The sequence below is a fragment of the Oncorhynchus masou genome, chromosome 10, assembly GCF_036934945.1.
Source record: "Oncorhynchus masou masou isolate Uvic2021 chromosome 10, UVic_Omas_1.1, whole genome shotgun sequence".
Taxonomy (NCBI): domain Eukaryota; kingdom Metazoa; phylum Chordata; class Actinopteri; order Salmoniformes; family Salmonidae; genus Oncorhynchus; species Oncorhynchus masou.
Window position 1 is genome coordinate 845,660 of NC_088221.1, and position 24,305 is coordinate 869,964.

General features: G+C 42.1%; 1 protein-coding gene across 1 annotated transcript; it reads right to left on the reverse strand.

Moving 5' to 3' along the window:
- Positions 1-5,626: 5,626 nt before the first annotated feature.
- uchl3 (ubiquitin carboxyl-terminal esterase L3 (ubiquitin thiolesterase)) lies at positions 5,627-15,346 on the reverse strand. The gene is made up of 8 exons (XM_064975638.1): positions 15,341-15,346; positions 12,414-12,542; positions 11,872-12,028; positions 10,401-10,486; positions 10,134-10,181; positions 9,838-9,913; positions 9,196-9,254; positions 5,627-6,491 (listed from the first exon to the last, which is right to left on the reverse strand). The coding sequence occupies exons 2-8, from the start codon at positions 12,486-12,488 to the stop codon at positions 6,408-6,410; spliced, it is 585 nt and encodes a 194-aa protein (XP_064831710.1). The 5' UTR covers positions 12,489-12,542; positions 15,341-15,346; the 3' UTR covers positions 5,627-6,407.
- Between the last annotated feature and the right edge of the window lie 8,959 nt (positions 15,347-24,305).

Genomic DNA, 24,305 nt, shown 5'->3' on the forward strand with positions numbered 1-24,305 from the left:
CTGCCGCTTGAGAGTCAGGATGTTTCTCTTCCTCCACTCCGAAGCAACAGCACCACCTTTGACGTGCACTTTTCTCGTGGATCTATCACGCCACCTGGCGGAACAGGTGATTACTTTAGCCTCTCACCATACTTTACTGGAGGTGCTTTTTTGGATAATAGTCGTTCCTCCTCAGATGTAGGTACGAGACTGTCAGCTAAATTGAACTATCAGTCTTGAATTAGAACTTTGAGAGCACATTTGACCTTGGCTGGCATGGTTGCTGTCTCTGTTCAACTACAACATTCCACTCCTTGTCATTCCTGTCCTTTGTCAAAGAGACTGTCCTTACGGTATTCTTGAAATATCAACGTTCTATAATTAATGCGGGATAAGGATGTATTGCTGGCAGTACTGTGGCAGATTTTAGATATAAAAGACTATAAAGACATGCTAAACTTTGGGAATATCAAAAAAAAAATTGCACCTACACTAGTACACTACAATGGTTTTCACATCATCACAACCACAAAAAAAACACGATTATTTGACATACTTTTATTTTAAATATTGTATTATTTATACCAGCATTTTAAAAAAAAAGTTCACATCAATGCTGTTATGTTGAAATATATTGTTGTAGGCTTTATGTAAATGAATACACTTTTGATAATACCGTATGTAATTGGAATAACTCACTAGAGTCTACGAAACGTAAATTGGTCTAATTTTGGTGGGCAACAAGTTTAATACAGAGTACTGGTGAGTCCTTACTCCACCCATTCCATTCACTGCAACACACTGCATATGAATTACATTTTGGCTTCTAGAAATAAAATACTCTGTGCCGATGTAAAAGTGGGGTTGGCTCAGCCGTGGGAAGATATTTGGTGGGTGGCGGTGCTGCAAATTTGGGATAAAAACATTTCTCCCTGTGCCACAGACTGCTGTATTGTTCCACTATTACAGGAATAGTAAAAGCTCAGTGCACTACGTTTGCGAGAGAAAAAAATGTCCAGGCCTGCAGAGGGCTATATCTGCGTCTGCCTATGGATTGAAGAAGGTGGCATTTTCTGAGCTAAACTGACCAAGACAACAACACATTAAACTTCATATAGTTCTGCCACAAAACAATTACATTTTCTCTCAACCAGTGGCATATGGGCTTTACTCATTTCATAGTGTATTCTACTGTATTTTTGTCAATGCCACTCATTGCTCGTCCTAATATTTATATATTTCTTAATTCCGTTCTTTTACTTTTAGATTTGTGTGCATGGTTGTGAATTGTTAGATATTAACTGTACTGTTGGAGCTAGGAACAAAAGCATTTTGCTACACCCGCAATAACATCTGCTAAATATGTGTATGTGACCAATAAAATGTGATTTGATTTTGACTCAAGACATTTCACCTTTCATTTTTAATTAATTAGTAAACATTTTGAAAAACATCAATTCCACTTTGAAATTATGGGGTATTGTGTGTAGGCCAGTGACAAAACATCTCAATGTCATCCATTTTAAATTCAGGCTGTAACACAACAAAATGTGGAAAAAGTCAAGGGGCGAGAATTACTTTCTGAAGGCACTTATATTTTTGTCAATTTCGACCTGCCCACCCTTATAAAAGATGGCATTTGTGAGAATTGCCAGACTGGCAATTCCGACCCTGCAACATCGTCAGCAACATGTGACACAGAGTGCCTTCTGAGTGAGTTGGTAGCGGTGATGGGGGGGTTTTGGATTCACTGTTTCTTGCCACTCCAAGGTTGTGACTCCATGGACACGCCCATTCCCGCTAACCCCGCCTCCATGTCAGTACTCAGTGGAGAGAAAAGATTACTTGAACGTTGGGGGGGGGGGGGGTCATCACAAGAGAAAGGACAAGAACTGAGTGAAAATATGTTTGACCAAATAAAGTTTAAGATTGGATGCAAATAACAACTGAATGCTTTCAAAATCATTTTCAATGTTTAAATTCTGATTGTTTTCATAATTTTTTAAAATATATTTTTATCTATATTTTTTAAATCACTTTCACTTAGTAATAAAACTCCTTGATGTTATCCTCACAAATAATCCTGATAGGTCATTACAGAAACACCATGATGGCTGCTCAGTGAAACCACCTGTCCTGATTTGTCATAGACGCTGACTAAAAAAACTTTAATGAGCAAGCCTTTCTTCATGGCCTCTAAATTGGTATAAAATCAGATCCCCACTGTCAAAGACGCTTGATATTTTCAGTGATATTGTTAACAATGATAATTAACAGGTTCAGCTCCTGGTTCGACCGTGATCTGGCAGAGTTACACCCCCTCAAGAAATTAATTTGGCAAAAGGTTTGGCTCACATACTCACAGGCTCTTGTTCAGGCAAATGAGAAATGTGTACTCAGGCTATCCGAAAGGCCAAAGTTAGTTACTTTCAGGAGCAGTTCTCTCAGCCCTCATCCTCCACCCGTTCTGCCAGTTACATTTTGTTAAAGGTCCCCAAAACCACACACACCCGTGGGTTGCTCCTCTTTTCAATTTGCTGTAACTTCGACTGGAACGAGCTGCAAAAAAACACTCAAACTAGACAGTTTTATGTCCATCTCTTCATTCAAAGACTTTAATCATGGACACTGGCAGTTGTGGTTGCTTTGCGTGATGTATTGTTGTCTCTACCTTTGTGCTGTTTTCTGTGCCCAATGTTTGTAAAATATTTTGTGCTGCTACCATGCTGCTACCATGTGGTGTTGCTAACATGCTATGTTCGTCTTAGGCCTCTCTTTAGTGTTGTGGTGTCTCGTCTTAATTTTTATTTTATCCCCCGTCCCTGCAGGAGACCTTTTGGTAGACCATCATTGTAAATAAGAATTTGTTTTTAAACTGACTTGCGTAGTTAAATAAAGGTTAAATAAAATAAATAAAACAATCATACCTTTTCGGCTAATTCTTTAGAACTCAAATTGGCTCCATACACCCGGCAGTTAAACACTTTTGGGACAATGTTAGAAAATGAATTTCAAAATTCATGAATGGAAATATGCAATACTTCGCATCTACTACATTACTTAACAGCTCCTTGAATCTCTCAGATGATGGTTGGCTGAATGGAGACGTTGGTTGGCTGGGTGAGGTTGTGGACGTTGGCTGGGTGGGGCTGGAGGAATGGGACAGCTGGGGCTGGGGGACGTTGGCTGGGTGAGGTTGGGGACGTTGGCTGGGTGGGGCTGGAGGAATGGGACGGGTGAGGTTGGGGACGTTGGCTGGGTGGGGCTGGAGGAATGGGACGGGTGGGGCGTTGGCTGGGTGAGGTTGGGGGACGTTGGCTGGGTGAGGTTGGGGGACGTTGGCTGGGTGAGGTTGGGGGACGTTGGCTGGGTGGGGCTGGAGGAATGGGACGGGTGGGGCTGGGTGAGGTTGGGGACGTTGGCTGGGTGAGGTTGGGGGACGTTGGCTGGGTGAGGTTGGGGGACGTTGGCTGGGTGAGGTTGGGGGACGTTGGCTGGGTGAGGTTGGGGGACGTTGGCTGGGTGAGGTTGGGGGACGTTGGCTGGGTGAGGTTGGGGGACGTTGGCTGGGTGATGTTGGGGACGTTGGCTGGGTGAGGTTGGCTTTGGGGGGTTGGGGACGTTGGCTGGGTGGGGAATGGGATGCGTGGGGTTGGCGACGTTGGCTGGGTGGGGTTGGGGAATGGGATGGGTGGGGTTTGAGACGTTGGCTGGGTGTGGTTGAGGAATGGGATGGGTGGGGTTGGAGACGTTGGCTGGGTGTGGTTGAGGAATGGGATGGGTAGGGTTGGCTGTGTGGAGTTGGGGATGTTGGCTGGGAGAGGTTGGGAAGTTTGGGTTTCCTTATATTTTCCTGTACAGTGCATTCGGAAATTATTCAGACCGCTTCCCTTTTCCCATATTTTGTTGTGTTACAGCTTTATTCTAAAATGTATTTAAAAAATGTTTTCCCTCAATCTACACACAATACCCCATAACGACTGAGCGAAAACAGGTTTAGACATTTTTGCAAACGTATTACAAATAAAAAACATATCTTATTTACATAAGTATTCAGACCCTTTGCTAGGAGACTCTAAATTGAGCTCAGGTGCATCCTGTTTCCATTGATCATCCTTGAGATGTTTTTACAACTTGGGAGTCCACCTGTGGTAAATTCAATTGATTCGACATGATTTGGAAAGAAACACACCGGTCTATATACGGTCCCACAGTTGACGGTGCATGTCAGGGAAAAAAAAACAAGCCATGAGGTCGAAGGAATTGTCCGCAGAACTCCGAGACAGGATTGTGTTGAGGCACAAATCTGGGGAAGGGTACCAAAAAATGTCTACAGCATTGAAGGTCCCCAAGAACACAGTGGCCTCCATCCTTCTTAAGTGGAAGAAGTTTAGAACCCCCAAGACTCTTCCTATAGTTGCCCGCCCGGCCAAACTGAGTAATCAGGGGAGGAGGACCTTGGTCAGGGAGGTGACCAAGGGAGAACCTTCCAGAAAGACAACCATCTCTGCAGCACTCCATCAATCAGGCCTTTATGGTAGAGTGGCCAGACGGAAGCCACTCCTTAGTAAAAGGCACATGACAGCCCACTTGGAGTTTGCCAAAAGGCACCTAAAGGACTCTGGCTGTGAGAAACCAGATTCTCTGGTCTGATGAAACCAATATTGAATTATTTGGCCTGAATGCCAAGAGTCAGGTCTGGAGGAAACCTGGCACCATCCCTACAGTGAAGCATGGTGGTGGCAGCAACATGCTGTGGGGATGTTTGTCAACGGCAGGGACTGGGAAACTAGTCAGGATCGACGGAAAAATAAACGGAGCAAACTACAGAGACCCTTGATGAAAACCTGCTCCAGAGCGCTCAGGACCTCAGACTGGGCCGAAGTTTCACCTTCCAACAGGACAACGACCCTAAGCACACAGCCAAGACAACGCAGGAGTGGCTTCGGCGCAAGCCTCTGAATATCCTTGAATGGCCCAGCCAGAGCCCGGACTGAACATCTCTGGAGACCTAAAAATATCTGTGCAGCGACTATCCCCAACCAAACTGACAGAGCTTGAGAGAATCTGCAGAGAAACTCCCCAAATACTAGTGTCCCAAGCTAAGTGAAGAATCTGAATACTTACGTAAATGTGATATTTCAGTTTTATAAATTCACACAAAAAGGTAGATTAATTAAGGAAAAAAAAGATCAATTCTAGAATAAAGCTCTAACATAAAGTGTAAAAAAAAATAAGAGGTCTGAACACTTTCCAAATGCACTATATACAACGAATTATTACCTAAACTTAAAAAGAATAGCAAAAGTGTGTAGCTATTTACCTTTTGTTTTTTCTTTTTTCTTCTGAGTGGCAGCCCACAGGTACGTGTCAAATATAACGGAATATCAAATATGAATTTAAATATCTTACCTGTAACCCTCCCTAAAAATTAAGTAACGTGACATTCTAACAAGGCAGTTATGAAAATGTATATTATATTGCATGTAGCCAAGTGACTAAGTAAGAAGAGGTTTATGGTTTTCATTATATTAAATATGTAGTCATTTTCTTGTTTGTATTATGAAAAACAAGGTAAAATATGTACTCTTCAGTCATTTGGTTACATGATAGATAGGGTGTGTGCGAGTGAAATCACAAAGTAAGATTTCAACCATTTCGGTATTTTAATTTGCCAGTTTTTACAAAAGGTAGGCACCATGTCAGTGGTAGGTGGTGGTAGTAGCTATATCACGTCTTTTTACCACTCCCCATGTCAATCAATAATCAAAACATACTTAAAGGCCCATTGCAGTCAAAACTGATTTTCCTGTTTTATATACATTTCCACACAATGAGGTTGGAATAGTACTGTGAAAATGATAATTCCCTGTTAGGTGTAAGAGCTTTTTGAAAAGACCACCTGAAATTTCAGCCGGTTTTGGTGGGATTGAGTTTTGTTCTGCCTGGTGACATCACCAGGAGGTAAATTAGTTAATAGACCAATAAGAAAAACAGTTCCAAACCTCTCTGCCAATAACAGCTTGTTTTCAGTTTTCCCTTCCCCACTCACAGTCCTACCAATATTCCTGCTTGAGTAATTGCTCTTGCTAAGAAGCAATTTCGGGTTTCTTTTTTATAACTTCAGGAAACTTCAGCCTAAATCATTGAAAGTACTAAGGGGCAATGGGGAAGTAGTGATGGCACACACTTCAATAACTTTCAGTTGCATGACAACTTTTAATCTGACAATCTAATCGTTTTTAGAACCAGGCTACTGATTCCTCGCAAGCTTAGCTTACTTTAATTATATATATTTTTACAGTTAACCTTTTGTCATCATACCACATGCTAACCTATTCAGTAAAAATGCTAATGAGCTAACAAAATTCAGCACTTGAGAATGATTGGCAGTCGTATTTTCTTCTCTTGTTCGGTGAGTGCCGTGTTCATGCCTTGGACAGGGCCACCACTGTGAAGCGAAGCTCCTGGGGGTCCCGAGCCATGAATGTCTTACACACCTCTGTTGCATCCTGCAACACAGACGAAACAAATACACCTTGATACATTATACGATTATAACCAGGGTCCTAATTATTAGCGCAAACTAGGGGTGTTGAGTAAAGGCACCTCTGTTTGGTCCGTACTGTGAAACTGAAAGAATACATAAAAAGATACAAAAATAAATGAAAAACGTTGAATGGCCGATTAATCAGGGCCGATTTCAAGTTTCCATAACAATCGGAAATCGGTACTTTTGGACACCGATTTGCCCAAATTTTTTACACCTTTATTTAACTAGACAAGTCAGTTAAGAACAAATTCTTATTTTCAATAACGGCCTAGGAACGGTGGGTTAACTGCCTTGTTCAGGGGCAGAACGACAGATTTTTACCTTGTCAGCTCGGGTGATTCAATCTTGCAACCTTACAGTTAACTAGTCCAATGCTCTAACCACCTGGCTCTCATTACACTCCATGAGGAGAATTGTCTGTTACGCGAATGCAGTAAGCCAAGGTAAGTTGCCAACTAGCATTAAACTTATCTTATAGAAAACAATCATAATCACTCGTTAACTACACATGGTTGATGATAGTTTATCTAGCGTGTCCTGCATTAAATATAATCGATGCGTATCATTGCTCCAATGTGTACCTAACCATAAACATCAATGCCTTTCTTAAAATCAATACACAGAAGTATATATTTTTAAACCTGCATATTTAGCTAAAAGAAATCCAGGTAAGCAGGCAATATTAACCAGGTGAAATTGTGTCACTTCTCTTGCGTTCATTGCACACAGAGTCAGTGTATATGCAACAGTTTGGGCAACCTAATTTGCCAGAATTTTACGTAATTATGACATAACATTGAAGGTTCTGCAATGTAACAGGAATATTTAGACTAATGGATACCACCCCTTAGATAAAATACGGACTGGTTCCATATTTCACTGAAAGAATAAACATTTGGTTTCCAAGATGATAGTTTCCAGATTCGACCATATTAATGACCTAAGGCTCGTATTTCTGTGTGTTCTTATGTTATAATTAAATCTATGATTTGATAGAGCAGTCTGACTGAGCGATGGTAGGCAGCAGCAGGCTCGTAAGCATTCATTCGAACAGCACTTTCGTGCGTTTGCCAGCAGCTGTTTAGGACTTCAAGCCCATCAACTCCAGAGATTAGGCTGGTGTAACCGATGTGAAATGGCTAGCTAGTTAGTGGAGTGCGCGCTAATAGCGTTTCAAACGTAACTCGCTCTGAGACTTGGGAGTGGTTGTTCCCCTTGCTCTGCATGGGCCGCGGCTTTTGTGGAGCGATGGGTAACGCTGCTTTGAGAAAGGCTTTGTTACTGTGTTCCTGGTTCGAGCCCAGGTAGGAGCGAGGAGAGGGACGGAAGCTATACTGTTACACTGGCAATACTAAAGTGCCTATAAGAACATCCAATAGTCAAAGGTATATGAAATACAAATGGTATAGAGAGAAATAGTCCTATAACTACAACCTAAAACTTCTTACCTGGGAATATTGAAGACATTTGAAAACTGGTTCCTTTTTAACATGTTCTCATGTTCTGAGCAAGGAACTTAAACATTAGCTTTCTTACATGGCACATATTGCACTTTTACTTTCTTCTCTAACACTTTGTTTTTGCATTATTTAAACCAAATTGAACATGGTTTCATTATTTATGAGGCTAAATTGATTTTATTGATGTAGTATATTAAGTTAAGTGTTCAATCAGTATTGTTGTAATTGTCATTATTACAAATAAATACAATTCTGCTTTTTTTGTCCTCCAATAATCGGTATCGGCGTTAAAATCGACCTCTTGTTGTGCCATCTCAGTTTGAAGTGCGATGATCCCATCCTTCAGCTCAACATTTTGATTGCACATCAACAGACAACGACCTGGGCACATTCTTCCTCCTTAACGACAATCAATTTTGCACAACTCACACTTCATGGCTTGATTTTTGTTAAGCGAAATGGAAGAGTTTTGCAACTCCATAGCAATGTCACTTGAAGCGTATGAAAGTCAACATGCAGGAGAGCTGCCTACGGGAATATTCATCAAATTTGCTGAAGTGTGGTGATAAAATATACTAGAAGTAAATCAAAAGATAAAAATTTTATAAAATCCAAGGCTTTAAATCTGAAAATAATCTATTAACCTTCTGAACAAGCCCCAGACCTTTATTAATGTTTACACTGCCCAACAAAGTCACAGCAAATCTCTTTTCAATGCAATGCCAAATCCTGCAATCGAAGTGAGTTGACTATTGTCATTGATATTCCTACTGTAGGCCTACTTGCCGTCCACTCGGACTTTGAAGTGTAATGACATGTTATGCTTCTGCTTTAGACTGTTCTCAATATCCACACTACGCCCAGTTCTATTATGGGAACGGAGTTCCCAAAGTGAAAGTAACTTCAAAATGTAAAGATGTGTTTGGATCTGAATTCCTGGCGATTCCCAGAGGGCTGCAGAGCGGATACAGTGGTGCACTCTTGTGGATTAGGTAAGTAAGTTCCCAGAGTGATTTCCCTTTCCAATTCCACCCATGATTATAACGATGCAGGTAAGGTACACCTACTGAATATGGAAATATCAGTAATCAACACGGTAACTCTTTCTGAATTGTCGCCACTTATTCAACCAAGACCGTGGTTGTCTCTACCAAACCATCATTGCGTCAAGTCTTTACAATGAGATGCATTGATTAGTCTTACCTCAAGAAAGCGGACTTCTGATGTTTTCCCATGGGCAATAGGGAAAGGCTTGCGGCCATCTTGAGAGAAAACACAAGATGAGAAACAAATGCTACTGCACATGACCAATATCACACTGCAATGACTGGGCAAGTCTCAGAACAATCCCATTGTAATGTGGATCACATGCATAGAAAACTCATGGTAACCCTTCCTAAGAATACCCTCTTAATAATGCATTATAAGCAAGTTTTTAATAACTTATGGGGCTCATGAACATGTCACGGACGGGATCTGAAGGAAATTCCCCCTTGGGCTGAGGCTGACTGTTTTTGAAGAGACAGGCTGGGTTTACCTCATCACAAGACCATGAGCCTCTTCACCAGACGCCACCCCACATTGGGCGCCATTATCACAGGCGGGATCTGAACCCTGGTCTCCCACAGGAGAAACCAATGTCTTGACCATTAGACCAAAAGAAAATGATCCCTTTGGGAAATTAACCCTCACATCCGCTACAAACACATTATAAAATGGGTTTACAAGGCATTCTGAAGAGGTTATTCATAAGAAGTGTTACCAAACCCATGTCTGTGTATCTTATTCCTACTATTGAGAGGTCTACAACAAAACATTTCAAGTGGAAAGGGGTGTTTCACTTACCCAGTTCATATAAATGTCCCCCAACATTCACAAAGGCAATGAAATGCAAGTCCACTTTTTCATCCAAGCTTGGTGCCTATAAAACAAAAGATAAAAGCACAACTGGGTCATGTTCAGTATGGGCAAATAGAAAACAAAAACAAGAGTTTACAAAGGACAAGTTTAGGTCGTAGCTCCCCATTTCACTCTTTCAAAAAGTTGTCCCTGTCGTTACTTATTGACTGCCTTTGACCATGTTTCAAATTAACTCAAATTAAGTTGTTTTAGAAAAGAAAACCCTTCAAATGAATACTCACCTCGGTCTGTCCTTCCTGTGCACTAGATTCATGTGTAACACGGATGCTCTGTAAAGGAAGAAATCATCCACTTCAATTTCAATCACATAATTTCCCGATGGCTAGAATGACACCATCCACTCAGTACATTGTCATCGTGGCCACCACTTATTATAGGCACACCCTGGCAACTGCTAAGCACTAAAATGTTTCTAAACAATAGTCTTGACCCACTAGTGCTAATCTGATAAATGATCATCTTTGTATGATGAAGATTGATGGAAATACCTCATCTTTCTCCAGGAAGGTGGCCTTGTTCTCTGGGCTCAGTTTAGTGGACTGAACCAGGAACATCTTCAGTGGAGAGTCAGTCTCTGGGAGGACGAGTAGACATAAGCATGAAACATACAGAAAGTTATCACTGAGCAGTGTTCATTTTGTTAACAGACGACTAAAATATTAGCCAAACACTTAATTTTCAGTGGCAATTGACGAGTGTAATAACTGACTAAATAGACCCAGAAAAAACTAACCAAAATAAAATGAATTTTCATTTCAGTTGACTAAAATGAGAAGAGACTAAATGATCTATGACTAAAATCTGACTAAATGGACTGGACAAGAGTTTCGGGAGAGATTAAGAGCTTTTCATTGACAAGCACAATTAATGTTGGCAGCAGTTCTGTTCAGCAGTAGGAAGGACGCGCCACAAAGACTACATCAGCTGGTGAGCAAGCAATGTGTGTAGGCAGACAGGCACCGCTCAGGCTCAGATTATACACACGGCACAGGCGACTCTCTTGCTTCCCGGTAGCTAACCATTCACCACCAGCCTTCTATTCCCTTTGCCCTTTGCCTGGTTAAGAAACAAACTGCCTTACGAAATTAAAAACAAAAGCAGCATTGAGTTCAATCGTAAAAACAACAGTCTATGTTTTTCTCCCTTTCAGTATAGAAACGTAGGCCGTCTTTGAACTTGTAGTCTCTCTCAACTGTCCCCACTGCATTTCATAGCCAGGTTGTGTAACCAAGTCTCCCTTTTCCTCAGAGAAAAACCCATTTCTGACCTTGATTCTAGCCCTTATCGTTCAAAAGAAATGATCCATAACACCAGAGTTATGCTTTTTTCTCTTCTGTCGCACATTGGCGGGCCGAATTTTGCATTCATAAAGCATATCGCGGGCCGTTCCAAAACTAGGCTACTTGCTGATCAGACTGTTAACCATTTGATTAGGCTACACCTTGTTCAGTCATGTTACCTCATTAGCTAGCTATTACTAACAACCTGGGGCGCATTCAGCAGGACGTGTTGAATAAGGAATAACGCCGGCTCTATTCATGCATTTTATATCTGCAATGTTCGAGAATGTTTTGCAACTGAGCATGGCCCTGGTACCATTACCAGTAGCCTATATGCAAACATTTGGTGGCACAGAAAGGAAAAGGGACAGCAAATCCTTTATTGACTAAATTAATCTTGCCACGACAGGAAAATAATTTCGACGATTAAATTAGTGGAATACTTTTCCTGAATGAAAACGCAATTACATTTTTCACATCCTCATTTTTTCAATTTATCAAAGCCATCGTGGACAGTACAGTAGTTTGACGTTGTCAAACTGTGAGCATGCCATCTCAATAAGGACAATCACCGCCCTGTGATCAGTGAAATAGGACTTTTCATTGGGATTGGGGGAGGAAAGCTGATCCTAGATCTGTACGTAGGGGAAACTTCATCCAGGGTGTGACAGCCACGTACCAAATTCCAGATGTTCCTGGTTGTTGGCTACAGCGTGAATTAAGCCTATTGTTCCACAGGCGTTGCCGATTGTCTGTTTCATGAAGTAGACATCTGGGGAGACATCCTGGCCCTGGGCCTTGATCTTGGCCTCCTCCTCTAGCCTGAAAGACTCATACTGCAAAATGGGAGAGGAGAGGGAAAGTGTGTCATGTTGTTTTCCTAACTTATGTGTTCTATCCATGATATTCCATTATATTCTACTGGAGTTACTGGGGATGAATGTAGATTTTAACAATTCTAGAATGTTAATAAATACATTTATAAAATACACAATTATTGCAGAATGCATCTGTGGTGAACACTGGTAAAATCCACAACTCTACATGCGGTTACCCGTATATTTGACTGTCTATATTTAACAGTCAAATCATTTAAGGCATAACATAAAATTCTCTCATTTTGGCATAGCATAGAAGACGGCACCAGCTGTGACTCCTTTTAACTAAATAGCCTAAGTCAAACAAACACACATTAGGTAGGAGAAGCTGGAGCAGACCTACCTTCTCTGTGACAGGGAAGAGCAGCAGGACAGCACACACAGGCCTGGGCACCATGCTCAAAAGCTCTGGGTCCATCCCATACACGTCGCCAAACTGCCAGGTCGGCAGCAAACCCAACTGTCGCAGAAACTTGGGGAAGAATATTGGAGTTAAATCATCATGCATGCAAATAGGAAAGCAATGGACAGGGCAAAGCTCAGGAGTGTTTTAACTTGCTAAAATATAAATTAGGATATGAGCATGAGTAAATCAGCAGGTTATCATTTGGGCTCCCGACTGGAACAGCGGTCTAAGGCACTGCATCTCAGTGCTAGAGGCATCACTACAGACCCTGGTTCGATTCCATGCAGTATCACAACCGGCCATGATTGTGAGTCCTATAGGGACTAATAAGCCCAGCGTCGACCGGGGTAGGCCTTCGTTCTAAATAAGAATTTGTTCTTAACTGACTTGCCAAGTTAAATAAAGGTTAAATAATAAATACAAATCATTATTGTAGCTGCCACACTATCCTTTCAGCAAAGCACACCAAATGTATTTATTATTTAACTAGGCAAGTCAGTTCAGAACAAATTCTTATTTACAATAACGGCCTACCAGAAGGTAAAAGGCCTCCTGCAGGGACAAAACACATCACTACATAAAGAGAGACCTATGACGACAACACAGCATGGTAGCAACATGGCAGCAGCACAACATGTCAGCAGCGTAAAACAGGCTACAAACATTACTGGCCACAGACAGCAGCGCAAAGGGCAAGGAGGTAGAGACAACAATACATCAAGCAAAGCAGCCACATCTGTCAGTATTGTCCATGACTGAGTCTTTGAATGAAGAGATTGAGATAAAACTGTCCAGTTTGAAGCTCGTTCCAGGCGCTAGCTGCAGAAAACTGAGAAGACGAGCGATCCAGGGATGTGCGCTTTGGGAACCTTTAACAGAATGTGACTGGCAGAACAGGTGTTGTATGTGGAGGATGAGGGCTGCAGTAGATATCTCAGATAGGGGGGAGTGAGGTCTAAGACGGTTTTATAAATAAGCATCAACCAGTGGGTCTCATGACGGGTATTCAGAGATGACCAGTTTACAGAAGAGTGCAGTGATGTGTCGTATAAGGTGCATTGGTGGCAAATCTGATGGCCGAATGGTAAAGAACATCTCGTCGCTCGAGAGCATCCTTACCAGCCGATTTATAAATGAAGTCTCTGTAATCTAGCATGGGTGAGATGGTCATCTGAATTAGGGTTAGTTTGGCAGCTAGGGTGAAAGAGGAGCTATTTACGATAGAGGAAACCAAGTCTAGATTTAACTCTAGCCTGCAGCTTTGATATGTGCTGAGAGAAGGACCGTGTACCATCTAGCCATACTCCCAAGTACGTGTATGAGGTGACTACCTCAAGCTCTAAACCCTCAGAGGTAGTAATCACATCTGTGGGGAGAGGGGCGTTCTTCTTACCAAACCACATGACCTTTGTTTTGGAGGTGTTCAGAACAAGGTTAAGGGCAGAGAAAGCTTGTTGGACACTAAGAAAGCTTTGTTGTAGAGCGTTTAACACAAAATCCAGGGAGGGACCAGCTGAGTATATCATCTGCATATAAATGGATGAGAGAGCTTCCTAGCCTTGGGGTACACCCTTGGTGACAGGCAGTGGCTGAGACAGATGTTTTGACTTTATACACTGCACTCTTTGAGAGAGGTAGTTAGCAAACCAGGCCAAAGACCCCTCAGACACCAATAGTCCTTAGCCGGCCAACAAGAACAGAATGGTCTACCGTATCAAAAGCTTTGGCCAAATCAATAAAAATATCAGCACAACATTGCTTAGAACGAAGGGCAATGGTAGCATCAGAGGTTTAAGGTTGCAGTGACATTCATAACCTGAGTGGAAACCAGATTGCATACCAGAGAGAAAACTATAGACATTAAGAAAGTCAGTTGATTATTGACATGTTTTTCCAACACTTTTGATAAACAGGGAAAAATAGAAATTGGTCTATAACACTGGCTGCCTTCCAAGCAATGGGAACCTCCCCAGAGAGGAGAGACAGGTTAAAAGGTCAGAGATAAGCTTGGTGATGATAGGGGCAGCAACCTTAAAGAAGAAAGGATCTAAACCTGGTTTTTGGGGTCAAGTTTAAATAGCTCCTCCTTTAGGACCTCAGACTCAGTGACTGCCTGCAGGGAGAAACTTTGTGGCGGGGCAAGGGGAAAAGAGGGAGAAGCATCTGGGACAATCACATTAGAAGGAGTGGGAGATGAGGAAATGTTGAATGGGCAATGAGGCATGGCTGATTCAAATAGGAATCCTGACTAATTGAAGTGGTGATTAAAGAGCTCAGCCATGTGCTTCTTGTCAGTAGCAACCACATCATCAACTTTAAGGGACATGGGCAGCTGCGAGGAGGGTTTATTCAAATACCAGAAGCCTAAGCATTGGTCATTTAAATCAGATAAAATAATCACATTTGATTCAACCAACTTTGGATTCAGATTGACTTCTGTTCTCTATTTCTATATGGAGTATCATGTGCATGTTTACTGCAGTGATTATTGGCTCCAAGAACTTGCTAGTTAGCTAGTTACATATTCACCATCAAAATTCTGTTTCTGTAAAACAAAGAGCAACGGTCTCTGATATGAATGGCAATGCTGTCTATTTAGCTGCTATTATTAGGGGTTAAATGGTCAGCTGATACAAGTATAACGTGTTGGATATGCTATTTTTAGAGGGTCGATAGTAAAGCTGAACAGCACCTCTGCTTTTGATAACAAGCCACAGTTAGCTAGCTATTAAATATCCTCCAAGCTGGATACTGTGTTGTTAGCCATCTAGCTATTATTTAGCATGGAGTGAGATTCCGATATCCTTAACAGCAACACTTGACACCTCCATGATGGGTTTAGCAAGATGATACGACTTACTCACTTGGTTCATCACCTAAAAGAAAGAACAAAAAGTAAGCCGTTAGCTTTGCAAACCAACCAGCAATGGCTAGCTAGAATAAATTAGCTAGCTAGCCAACTCATGTGAGATTGAATGAATGAGGCAGCTAGCTAGTTGTGATAACATGTTTAGCTAAATTTGATAAATACAAAGTATGTATACTAACATCTGGGTTGGCTTCCAGTGGCAACCAGCGCTGGCCGTCCATTTCGAATGATATTATAGTTAGCTAGCTAAAATCTTCAGTAAAGTGAAACAGCTCCAACTTCTTTTTCGGCGAAACAGAAGGTGCGCCTTTCCTCTTCTTCGGTGGTATTTATTGGCTGTTGGCATCCGACGGTAATGGTGCCCTACCGCCACCTACTATACTGGAGTGTGGGCCAGAGAAGAGGAGGAACTAAATCCTACCTGCCAGCCCCGTTGCTCTTTAAAAAAACATATTTCAGACTATATCTAATGATGTTCTACTCAATATTCTCTTTGAACTAATTTCCTGGTTCACCTTCTCCCTCATACTAGATCTCAGCCTCTCTCTTTCCTCTGATACTGCCCACACTGTATCAATACATGCTCCACAGTCTGTTTCCTGCCAATTCTCACACTTCCCGGTTGGATGCATTTTTTTGCGTTATTTGTAACTTATTTTGTACGTAATGTTTCTGCCACCGTTTCTTATCTCCGTATTTGTCGCCTCTTGTACTGTGTCCGCACAGAACAAGACTCAGCAGCAAGCTCCGGCTGGCCTCCTTCAGCCACTCCCTGTTCCTCACCGCCCCTGTGTCACTGATCTCCCCCTGTCAGATGGCTACACCACCATCCTTATGGTTGTGGATAGGTTTTCCAAAGCCGTACATTTAATTCCCCTTCCCAAGTTGCCCTCAGCCAAGGAGACGGCTCATCTTATGGTGCAGCACGACTTCCGGATCCATGGACTCCTGGTCGACAAGATCTCCGATCGTGGTCCTCAGTTCACGCCCAGGTTCTGGAAGGCATTCTGCACCCTGACTTGTGTGGGTGGAGTACCCCCGCAACACCCTTCCCTGCTCGGCCACCGGTCTCTCACCCTTCGAGTGTTCCTTCCCTGAGGAAGAAGTCAACATACCCTCGGCCCAGATGTTCGTCCGCCACTGTTGGCGTTCCTGATCCTGAGCCTGCCTGCCGTTTTTCGCCTGCCTGACTTTTATTAGGATTACTGATCTCTGCATGACCTGGACCTGCCATTTGCCTACCCCTTGAATATATTACATCTCTGAGACTCGAACCATCTGCGTCCTGTGTCTGCATCTGGGTCTACCCCTGTTTCGTTATAGCGACGTCATTTTCTCCCGCAGTTGCTTCACCGCATCTCGGCAGGTGGCTATGTCATCTGTAGTTGCCCTGGCGCTAACCTGCATCTCAACTCGCTCCAGAGACTTGCATGTGACAGATTGGCTGGCAATGTTGTTTAAGAGTTTAATGATAGACGTGTTGGAGGCTTCCACCATATCCTTAAGTGATTTAATTTATCCCAAAAAGCAGTTCCTCCAGGGATTTCTTAACTGCTTGTTTGAAAATTGCCTGCATCGAAGTTTGTTGTTGATTCCGAGCCTTCAATATGGTGGATTTGTATGTATCCTCGCTGGTGTTAGTTGGCTTGGTGTCTTTCTTTATTTGGAACGCTTTTAGGGTTCTCTGTGCCTTAGTTGAGTGTCCTCGGTCACGTAGGTCCGTGTGTGTGTGTGTGTGTGTGTGTGTGTGTGTGTGTGTGTGTGTGTGTGTGTGTGTGTGTGTGTGTGTGTCTGATGTTTGTGTTGCTTCCCAGTCCCCGCTGTTCCATAAGGTGTATTTTATCTGTTTTTTTTTTAATCTGATTCTACTGCTGCATCATTTACTTGATGTGGAATTGAGTTTCCATGTCGTAATGGCTCTATGTAGTACTGTGCATCTCCCATAGTCTGTTCTGGACTTGGGGACTGTGAAGAGACCTCTTGTGGCATGTCTTGTGGGGTATGCATGGGTGTCCGAGCTGTGTGCCAGTAGTTTAGACAGACAGCTCGGTGCATTAAACATGTCAATACCTCTCATAAATAAAAGTAGTGATGAAGTCAATCTCTCCTCCACTTTGAGCCAGGAGAGATTGACATTCATATTATTAATATTAGCTCTCTGTGTACATCCATGTGCCAGCCGTGCTGCCCTGTTCTGAGCCAATTGTAATTTTCCTAAGTCTTTTTCTGTGGCACCTGACCACACGACTGAACAGTAGTCAAGGTGCAACAAAACTAGGGCCTGTAGGACCTGCCTTGTTGATAGTGTTGTTAAGATGGCAGAGCAGTGACTTATCATAGACAGAATTCTCCCCATCTTAGCTACTACTGCATCAATATGTCTTGACCATGACCGTTTACAATCTAGGGTTACTCAAAGGAGTTTAGTCATCTCAACTTGCTCAATTTCCACATGATTTATTACAAGATTTAGTTGAGGTTTAGCGACACATTTTCAAAAAATTGCCGCGACAAATCTAGCGACTTTTTCTGGTGTTATTGGAGACTTTTGGAGACTCTGACATATCGTTCTTACTCTCCTCAACGAGCAGCGGGTGCTGCCGTGGGCCCCACCCCCTATCCAAAGCACTCACAGGCGGCCCAGTCCTCGCACAGCAGTCCCTCCCAGCTGCAGTCAGAGCAGGAGATGTTCACCCCTCCGCGTCCAGTCTGCAAATGAATCGCGCATTCGGGAAGCCGCCGCTGGCTGATCCCACCCTGGCTTACCAGGGCGGGATGTAAATGTAAAATGTTCTTTGTCTAATATAAATCTAGCTGGCTAACTCATCATGTCAGTCTAAACTGTGCACTCAAAAATACAGAAAGGAGTGGGAATCAAAACCTGAATTCAAAGGCTGGTTGAAGCTGTTTATTGGAGATGATACACAGGCATACTGCCTGTAATTGTAAGGCTGATTTCTACACCAAACTTAGTGATGCAAAAAAACACATGACAACTCAAAAACATACTCAAAAGGCAAAGCCTTATAACAGTTCTACCCAGAACAAGCTGCCATTTATGGTTAAAAAATGGACTCTGCAAAAAAGTCTGAGGCCACCATGGCATTAGCTATCGCTGAACACTGTTCCATGCTGGCATGTGATCACATTGGAGAAGCATGTAGAGCTGCTTTCTCAGACTCCACTGTTGCTACCCACTTCAAAATGCACAGGACAAAGTGCACGGAGATGATTAATGGTGTTCTAGCACCATACTTTCTGAAAAAGTTGGTCGCAGATGTGGGTGACCAGCATTTCAGCCTCCTCCTCGATGAGTCCACGGATGTAAGCGTTTCTAAGTACCTGGGGGTTGTGATAAGGTACTTTAGTGACACCAAGCAGACAATTGTATCAACATTTCTGGGACTTGTTGAGTTGGAGGGAGGAGATGCCAAATCTATAGCCCGTGCTGTTGTGACTTTCCTTGAAGTGTTGTCTTAAAAAATAGAAACTCCTGGGGATAGGGACAGACAATGCCTCTGTTATGACTGGGATTAACAATGGGGTCCATAAAGTGCTGAAGGAGGAGGAGTATGACCTCAAATATCTGGTTCTTATTCGCTGTGTGTCCCACTCTCTGCAGCTTGCTCATTTGTAGTTCTAAACATATTTAGGGTGTTTTTTACTCGCTTTTTGTCTCTCCCACATAGTTATTCCTCTCTCTTACAGCATCCATCACAATTACATGCACATGACCAAGGATGCAAATTAGGTGATGTCATTTAGCGACTTCTAGCAAATTTTAGTACAGCCAATAGCTACTTTCCTTACTGAGGAGTTGGCAACACTGGGTCCAATATTGACTATGCACCCAAGAGAGAAAGAGGTTGGGCCATCCTCTAAATTTTTCAGTAAAATGTCATATAATATGTAAGGGATAATGAACGTGAGGCTCTGCGTTCTATGGAAAATAATGAACAATGTGGAAGACGTGTTCCATGATGCGGATCTGACCTTCCACGAAGTTGCACAAAGTTGATGATCCCTTTTACACCATAATTTAACACATTTGCCTCTAGAAATGTGTTCATTTGCCGGTAGAAATGTGTTCAACATCCACTGACTTGCTGAGCAGCCTTTCAGGTTATGTCGATATAGGACTCGTTTAATGTGGATAAAGATACTTTCGTACCTGTTTCCTCCAGCGTCTTCACAAGGTCCTTTGATGTTGTTCTGAGATTGATTTGCCCTTTTCGTACCAATGTATGTTCATCTCTAGGAGACAGAACAGATCTCCTTCCTGAGCGGTATGATGGCTGTGTTATCCACAGTACTCGTTTACTGTGGAAATAGATACTTTTGTACCTGTTTCCTCCAGCATCTTCACAAGGTCCTTTGCTGTTGTTCTGGGATTGATTTGCCCTTTTCGTACCAAAGTACATTAATCTCTAGGAGACAGAACAGATCTCCTTCCTGAGCGGTATGATGGCTGCGTGGTCCCATGGTGTTTATACTTGTGTACTATTGCTTGTACAGATGAACATGGTACCTTCAGGCGTTTTGAAATTGCTCCCAAGGATGAACCAGACTTGTGGTAGTCTACAAATTTCTTTGAGGTCTGATTTCTTTTGATTTTCCCATGATGTCAAGCAAAGAGGCACTGACTTTGAAGGTAGGCCTTCAAATACATGCACAGGTACATCTCCGATTGACTCAAATGATGTCAATTAGCCTAACAGAAGCTTCTAAAGCCATGGCATCATTTTTGGGGATTTTCCAGGCTGTTTAAAGGCACAGTCAACTTAGTGTATGTAAACTTCTGACCCACTGGAATTGTGATACAGTGAATTATAAGTGAAATAATCTGTCTGTAAACAATGTTTGGAAAAATAACCTGTGTCATGCACAAGTAGATGTCCTAACCGACTTGCCAAAACTAGTTGTTAACAAGAAATTTGTGGAGTAGTTGAAAAACAACTTTTAATGTAAGCTTCCGACTTCAACTGAATATATAGGGGATACAATCTTCCTAGCTCTGCAGATTTTGCTGCGAGGAGGCATTAGATCATTTATTTTGGTACTATCTCGATTGCTTAAACACAAAAACTGGTTCCTGTAGCACAAAAACCCATACCCTTGTAGCGGTATTGATAACGATTTTGTTCTGGCGCCAGGCAACTATTAACCCTGCCGAAAGTAAAAGAGTAGGAGAGAGTACCACTTCCAGACCCACACACATCAGCAGAAGAGACAGCCAAGAGTATAGACTGTTTGCCAGATAACCAGTTGAGAAAAAAGACAAGACACATAAAACATGACAGCCTACCCGGACAAACTCACCCTATGGGACTCCCGATCACGGCCGGTTTTGATACAGACCAGGATCGAACCAGGGTTAGGGTTAATAACAATTTGTACTTCACTGACTTGCCTGGTTGAAAAATAAAGGTTAAATAATAATTTTAAATAAGCACTGAGATGCAGTGCCTTCGACTGCTGCGCCACTCGGGAGCCCAAAAAAGTGTTCAACAAACATGTGAATTCGGCTCTCATATGGTGCTTTATAAATATACATAATTAATTGACTCATTTTAATCAAATAAAGTAAGACATGTATCATGTAAACAAAAAATTAAAAAATCTGTAATATCATGAAAACAGCACAGTGGCTGACTGCGATGTCTGACAATGGCCATGCGGGGGAGCCACATTGCCTCTTGTTCCAAGTTTCATCAGGGCAATACTCTGGAATCTACTGAGGTTGGAGGATTTACTGTTATTATGGAGAATCGAGAGACTGGGTTGGAAATACTGCCACATTCTCTAAAATGACATTGAAGGTGGCTTATGGTTGAGAAATTAATATTTAATTATCTGGCAACTGTTCTGGTGGACATTCCTGCAGTCAACATGCCAATTGCACGCTCCCTCTGCGGCATTGTGTTGTGACAAAACTGCACATTTTAGAGTGCAATTTTTCTATCCCCAAGACTGTGTAATGATCATACTGTTTAATCAGCTTCTTGATATGCGACACGTGTCAGGTGGATGGATTATCTTGGCAAAGTAAAATCAATTTATTTTACTAGGCAAGTCAGTTAAGAACAAATTCTTATTTTCAATGACGACCTAGAAACAGTGGGTTAAATGCCTGTTCAGGTGCAGAATGACAGATTTGTACTTTGTCAGCTTGGGGATTTGAACTTGCAACCTTTCGGTTACTAGTCCAACACTCTAACCACTAGGCTACCCTGCTGCCCCACTCACTAATAGGGATATAAACAAATGTGTGCACAACATTTGAGAGAAATATGTTTTTTGAGCATATGGAACATTTCTGGGATCTTTTATTTCAGGTCAAGATTTAAAGGACCAACAGTTTACATGTTGCGTTATTATATTTCTGTTCATTATTGATATTCATGTTCAATTGGGTAGAGGTGAGGCCAAATTTAAGAACAGAGCCATTTTGATAGCTGTGTGGCAGAAGAGATGGGACTCTGAACCCAAGGGCCAGCATGTATATGCCCTCCAAAGAAAGGTGGACCAAGATTCAAAAGGTCAGACTAGGAAGGAAGAGGTGGTTTTTGAATGACTGTGACTAGGTCATTGTACATTGAACTCTCACTACATCTGGCAAGCATGTGAATGGTTTGTGTCTAGAGTGTTGATGAAACGGTGGAGCTGTTATATCGTTGTAAGAATGTTGAAGAGGAGGAAAGACTGACATGTAGGGTCATGGAGGTCTTAGAAGGCTTTTTTTATTTCTCTAGAAGTACCGAGTTAGGTAGGAGGATTTAGAAATGTGAAGCTAATGTTGTAAACCTTGATTAACCACACACTCCAACACAGTAGGTGACAGCATGTACCTTTAACGTTGGTTTTGCGGACCGCCATTATATCTTAGAAGCAGAAGATGATCTACCAAAGGTTTTTTATATCTATATATCCTGAGACTGTCGTTACCAATGGGAGCAAATGAAACATAGTGGGCAGAACAAGTAAGGAGGTGGGCATAAGCAGGAGCTAGTAAGATCCTATTGGCCCGTTCTAGCATTTATTTGCATATTTTCATTAGAGAACGTCTACGGTCGTGGTTGATCTGTGGATGAGGATCGGTGACTGTGCTTGAATCAGAAAGTGTGGCAAGTGAAGTGTGTGATAATGAATGGAAAATAGTAAAATCAAAGAATGGAACAAAACAAGCAAAAGTTGTAGAAGACAAGGAGCAGTCCAATACTGCATTTCTTATTGGGACGCATTTTTTTTTTTTTGGACAAGGAGAATTTGGGAAATCCATTTGTAATATTGAGGACAGTGAAGAAAGCATCGGGAAAGGTGGATTCAATCAAGGTGACTAGAAGCGGCATTGTTTTGGTTAATTGTGTTGATGAAGACCAGAAGAAGTATGCACTGGATCTGGAAAAATTGTCCACGTCAGAAGTAACTTGTATTGATCTCAGGAGCAGTGCGTCTGCCAAAGGAGGTAAAGGTGGAGTCTCGCTGGACATACAGTACCAGCCAAAAGTTTGGACAAACCTACAAACCTACAAACCTACTCTTTCAAGGGCTTTTCTTTATTTTTTACTATTTTCTACATTGTAGAATAATAGTGAAGACATCAAAACTATGCAATAACACATATGGAATCATGAAGTAACCAATAAAGTGTTAAACAAATGTACATTTGTTTGCGATTCTTCAAAGTAGCCACCTTTTGCCTTCATGGCAGCTTTTCACACTCTTGGCATTCTCTCAACCAGCTTCATGAGGTAGTAACCTGGAATGGATTTCAATTAACAGGTGTGCCTTGTTAAAAGTTAATTTGTGGAATTTCTTTCCTTAATGCGTTTGAGCCTATCAGTTGTGTTGTAACAAGGTAGGGGTGGTATACAGAAGATGGCCCTATTTGGTGAAAGACCAAGTCCATATTATGGCAAGAACAGCTCAAATAAGCAATGAGAAATGACAGTACATCATTACTTTAAGACATGAAGGTGAGTCAATATGGAAAATGTCAAGAATTTTGAAGGTTTCTTCAAGCGCTGTCGCAAAAACCATCAAGCTCTATGTTGAAACTGGCTCTCACGAGGACCGCCACAGGAAAGGAAGACCCAGAGTTACCTCTGCTGCAGAGGATAAGTTCATTAGGAGTTACCAGCCTCAGAAATCGCAGCCCAAATAAATGCTTCACAGAGTTCAAGTAACAGTGAGACACAGAGTAGGTGAACGGATCTCTGCATGTATGGCTTCCCCCGTGAAGCATGAAGGAGGAAGTGTTCGGGTGCTTTGCTGGTGACATTATCTGTGATTTATTTAGAATTCAAGGCAGACTTAACCAGCATGGCTACCACAGCATTCTGCAGCAATACGCTATCCCATCTGGTTTGAGCTTAGTCCCACTAACGTTTGTTTTTCAACAGGACAATGACCTAACATACTATCAAGCTGTGTCAGGGCTATTTGACCAAGAAGGAGAGTGATGTAGTGCTGCATCAGATGACCTGGCTCCCACAATCACCCGACCTCAACCCAATTGAGATTGTTTGGGATGAGTTAAACCGCAGAGTGACGGAAAAGCAGCCAATAAGTGCTGAGTATGTGGGAACTCCTTCAAGACTGTTGGAAAAACATTTCTCATGAAGCTGGTTGAGAGAATGTGAAGTGTGCAAAGCTGTCATCAGGGTAAAGGGTGGCTACTTTGAATAATCTAAAATATATTTTTGATTTATATAACACCTTTTTTTGGTTACGACATGATTCCATATGTTTCATAGTTTTTATGTCTTCACTATTATTCTACAATGGAGAAAATAGTAAATATAAAGAAACCCTTGAAAGAATGTGTCCAAACTTTTGACTGGTACTGTAGGTGATGAGTACCTTCGTCAGAAAATCCCAGGAGTGGTCAGTGCACATCACCTGACCTACATTGTAATTGGAAGGAAGGAGAAAAGCCTGTCTATTGTTTGAGGAAACCA

Excerpts from the sequence above, each read along its gene's own strand:
- uchl3 (XM_064975638.1), bottom strand. The coding sequence starts at position 12,488 with ATGGACCCAGAGCTTTTGAGCATGGTGCCCAGGCCTGTGTGTGCTGTC. Across the intron at positions 9,914-10,133 it reads CACAGGAAGGACAGACCGAG|GCACCAAGCTTGGATGAAAA; the intron begins GTGAGTATTCAT and ends TTTGTTTTATAG. Across the intron at positions 9,255-9,837 it reads GGGACATTTATATGAACTGG|ATGGCCGCAAGCCTTTCCCT; the intron begins GTAAGTGAAACA and ends TTTTCTCTCAAG.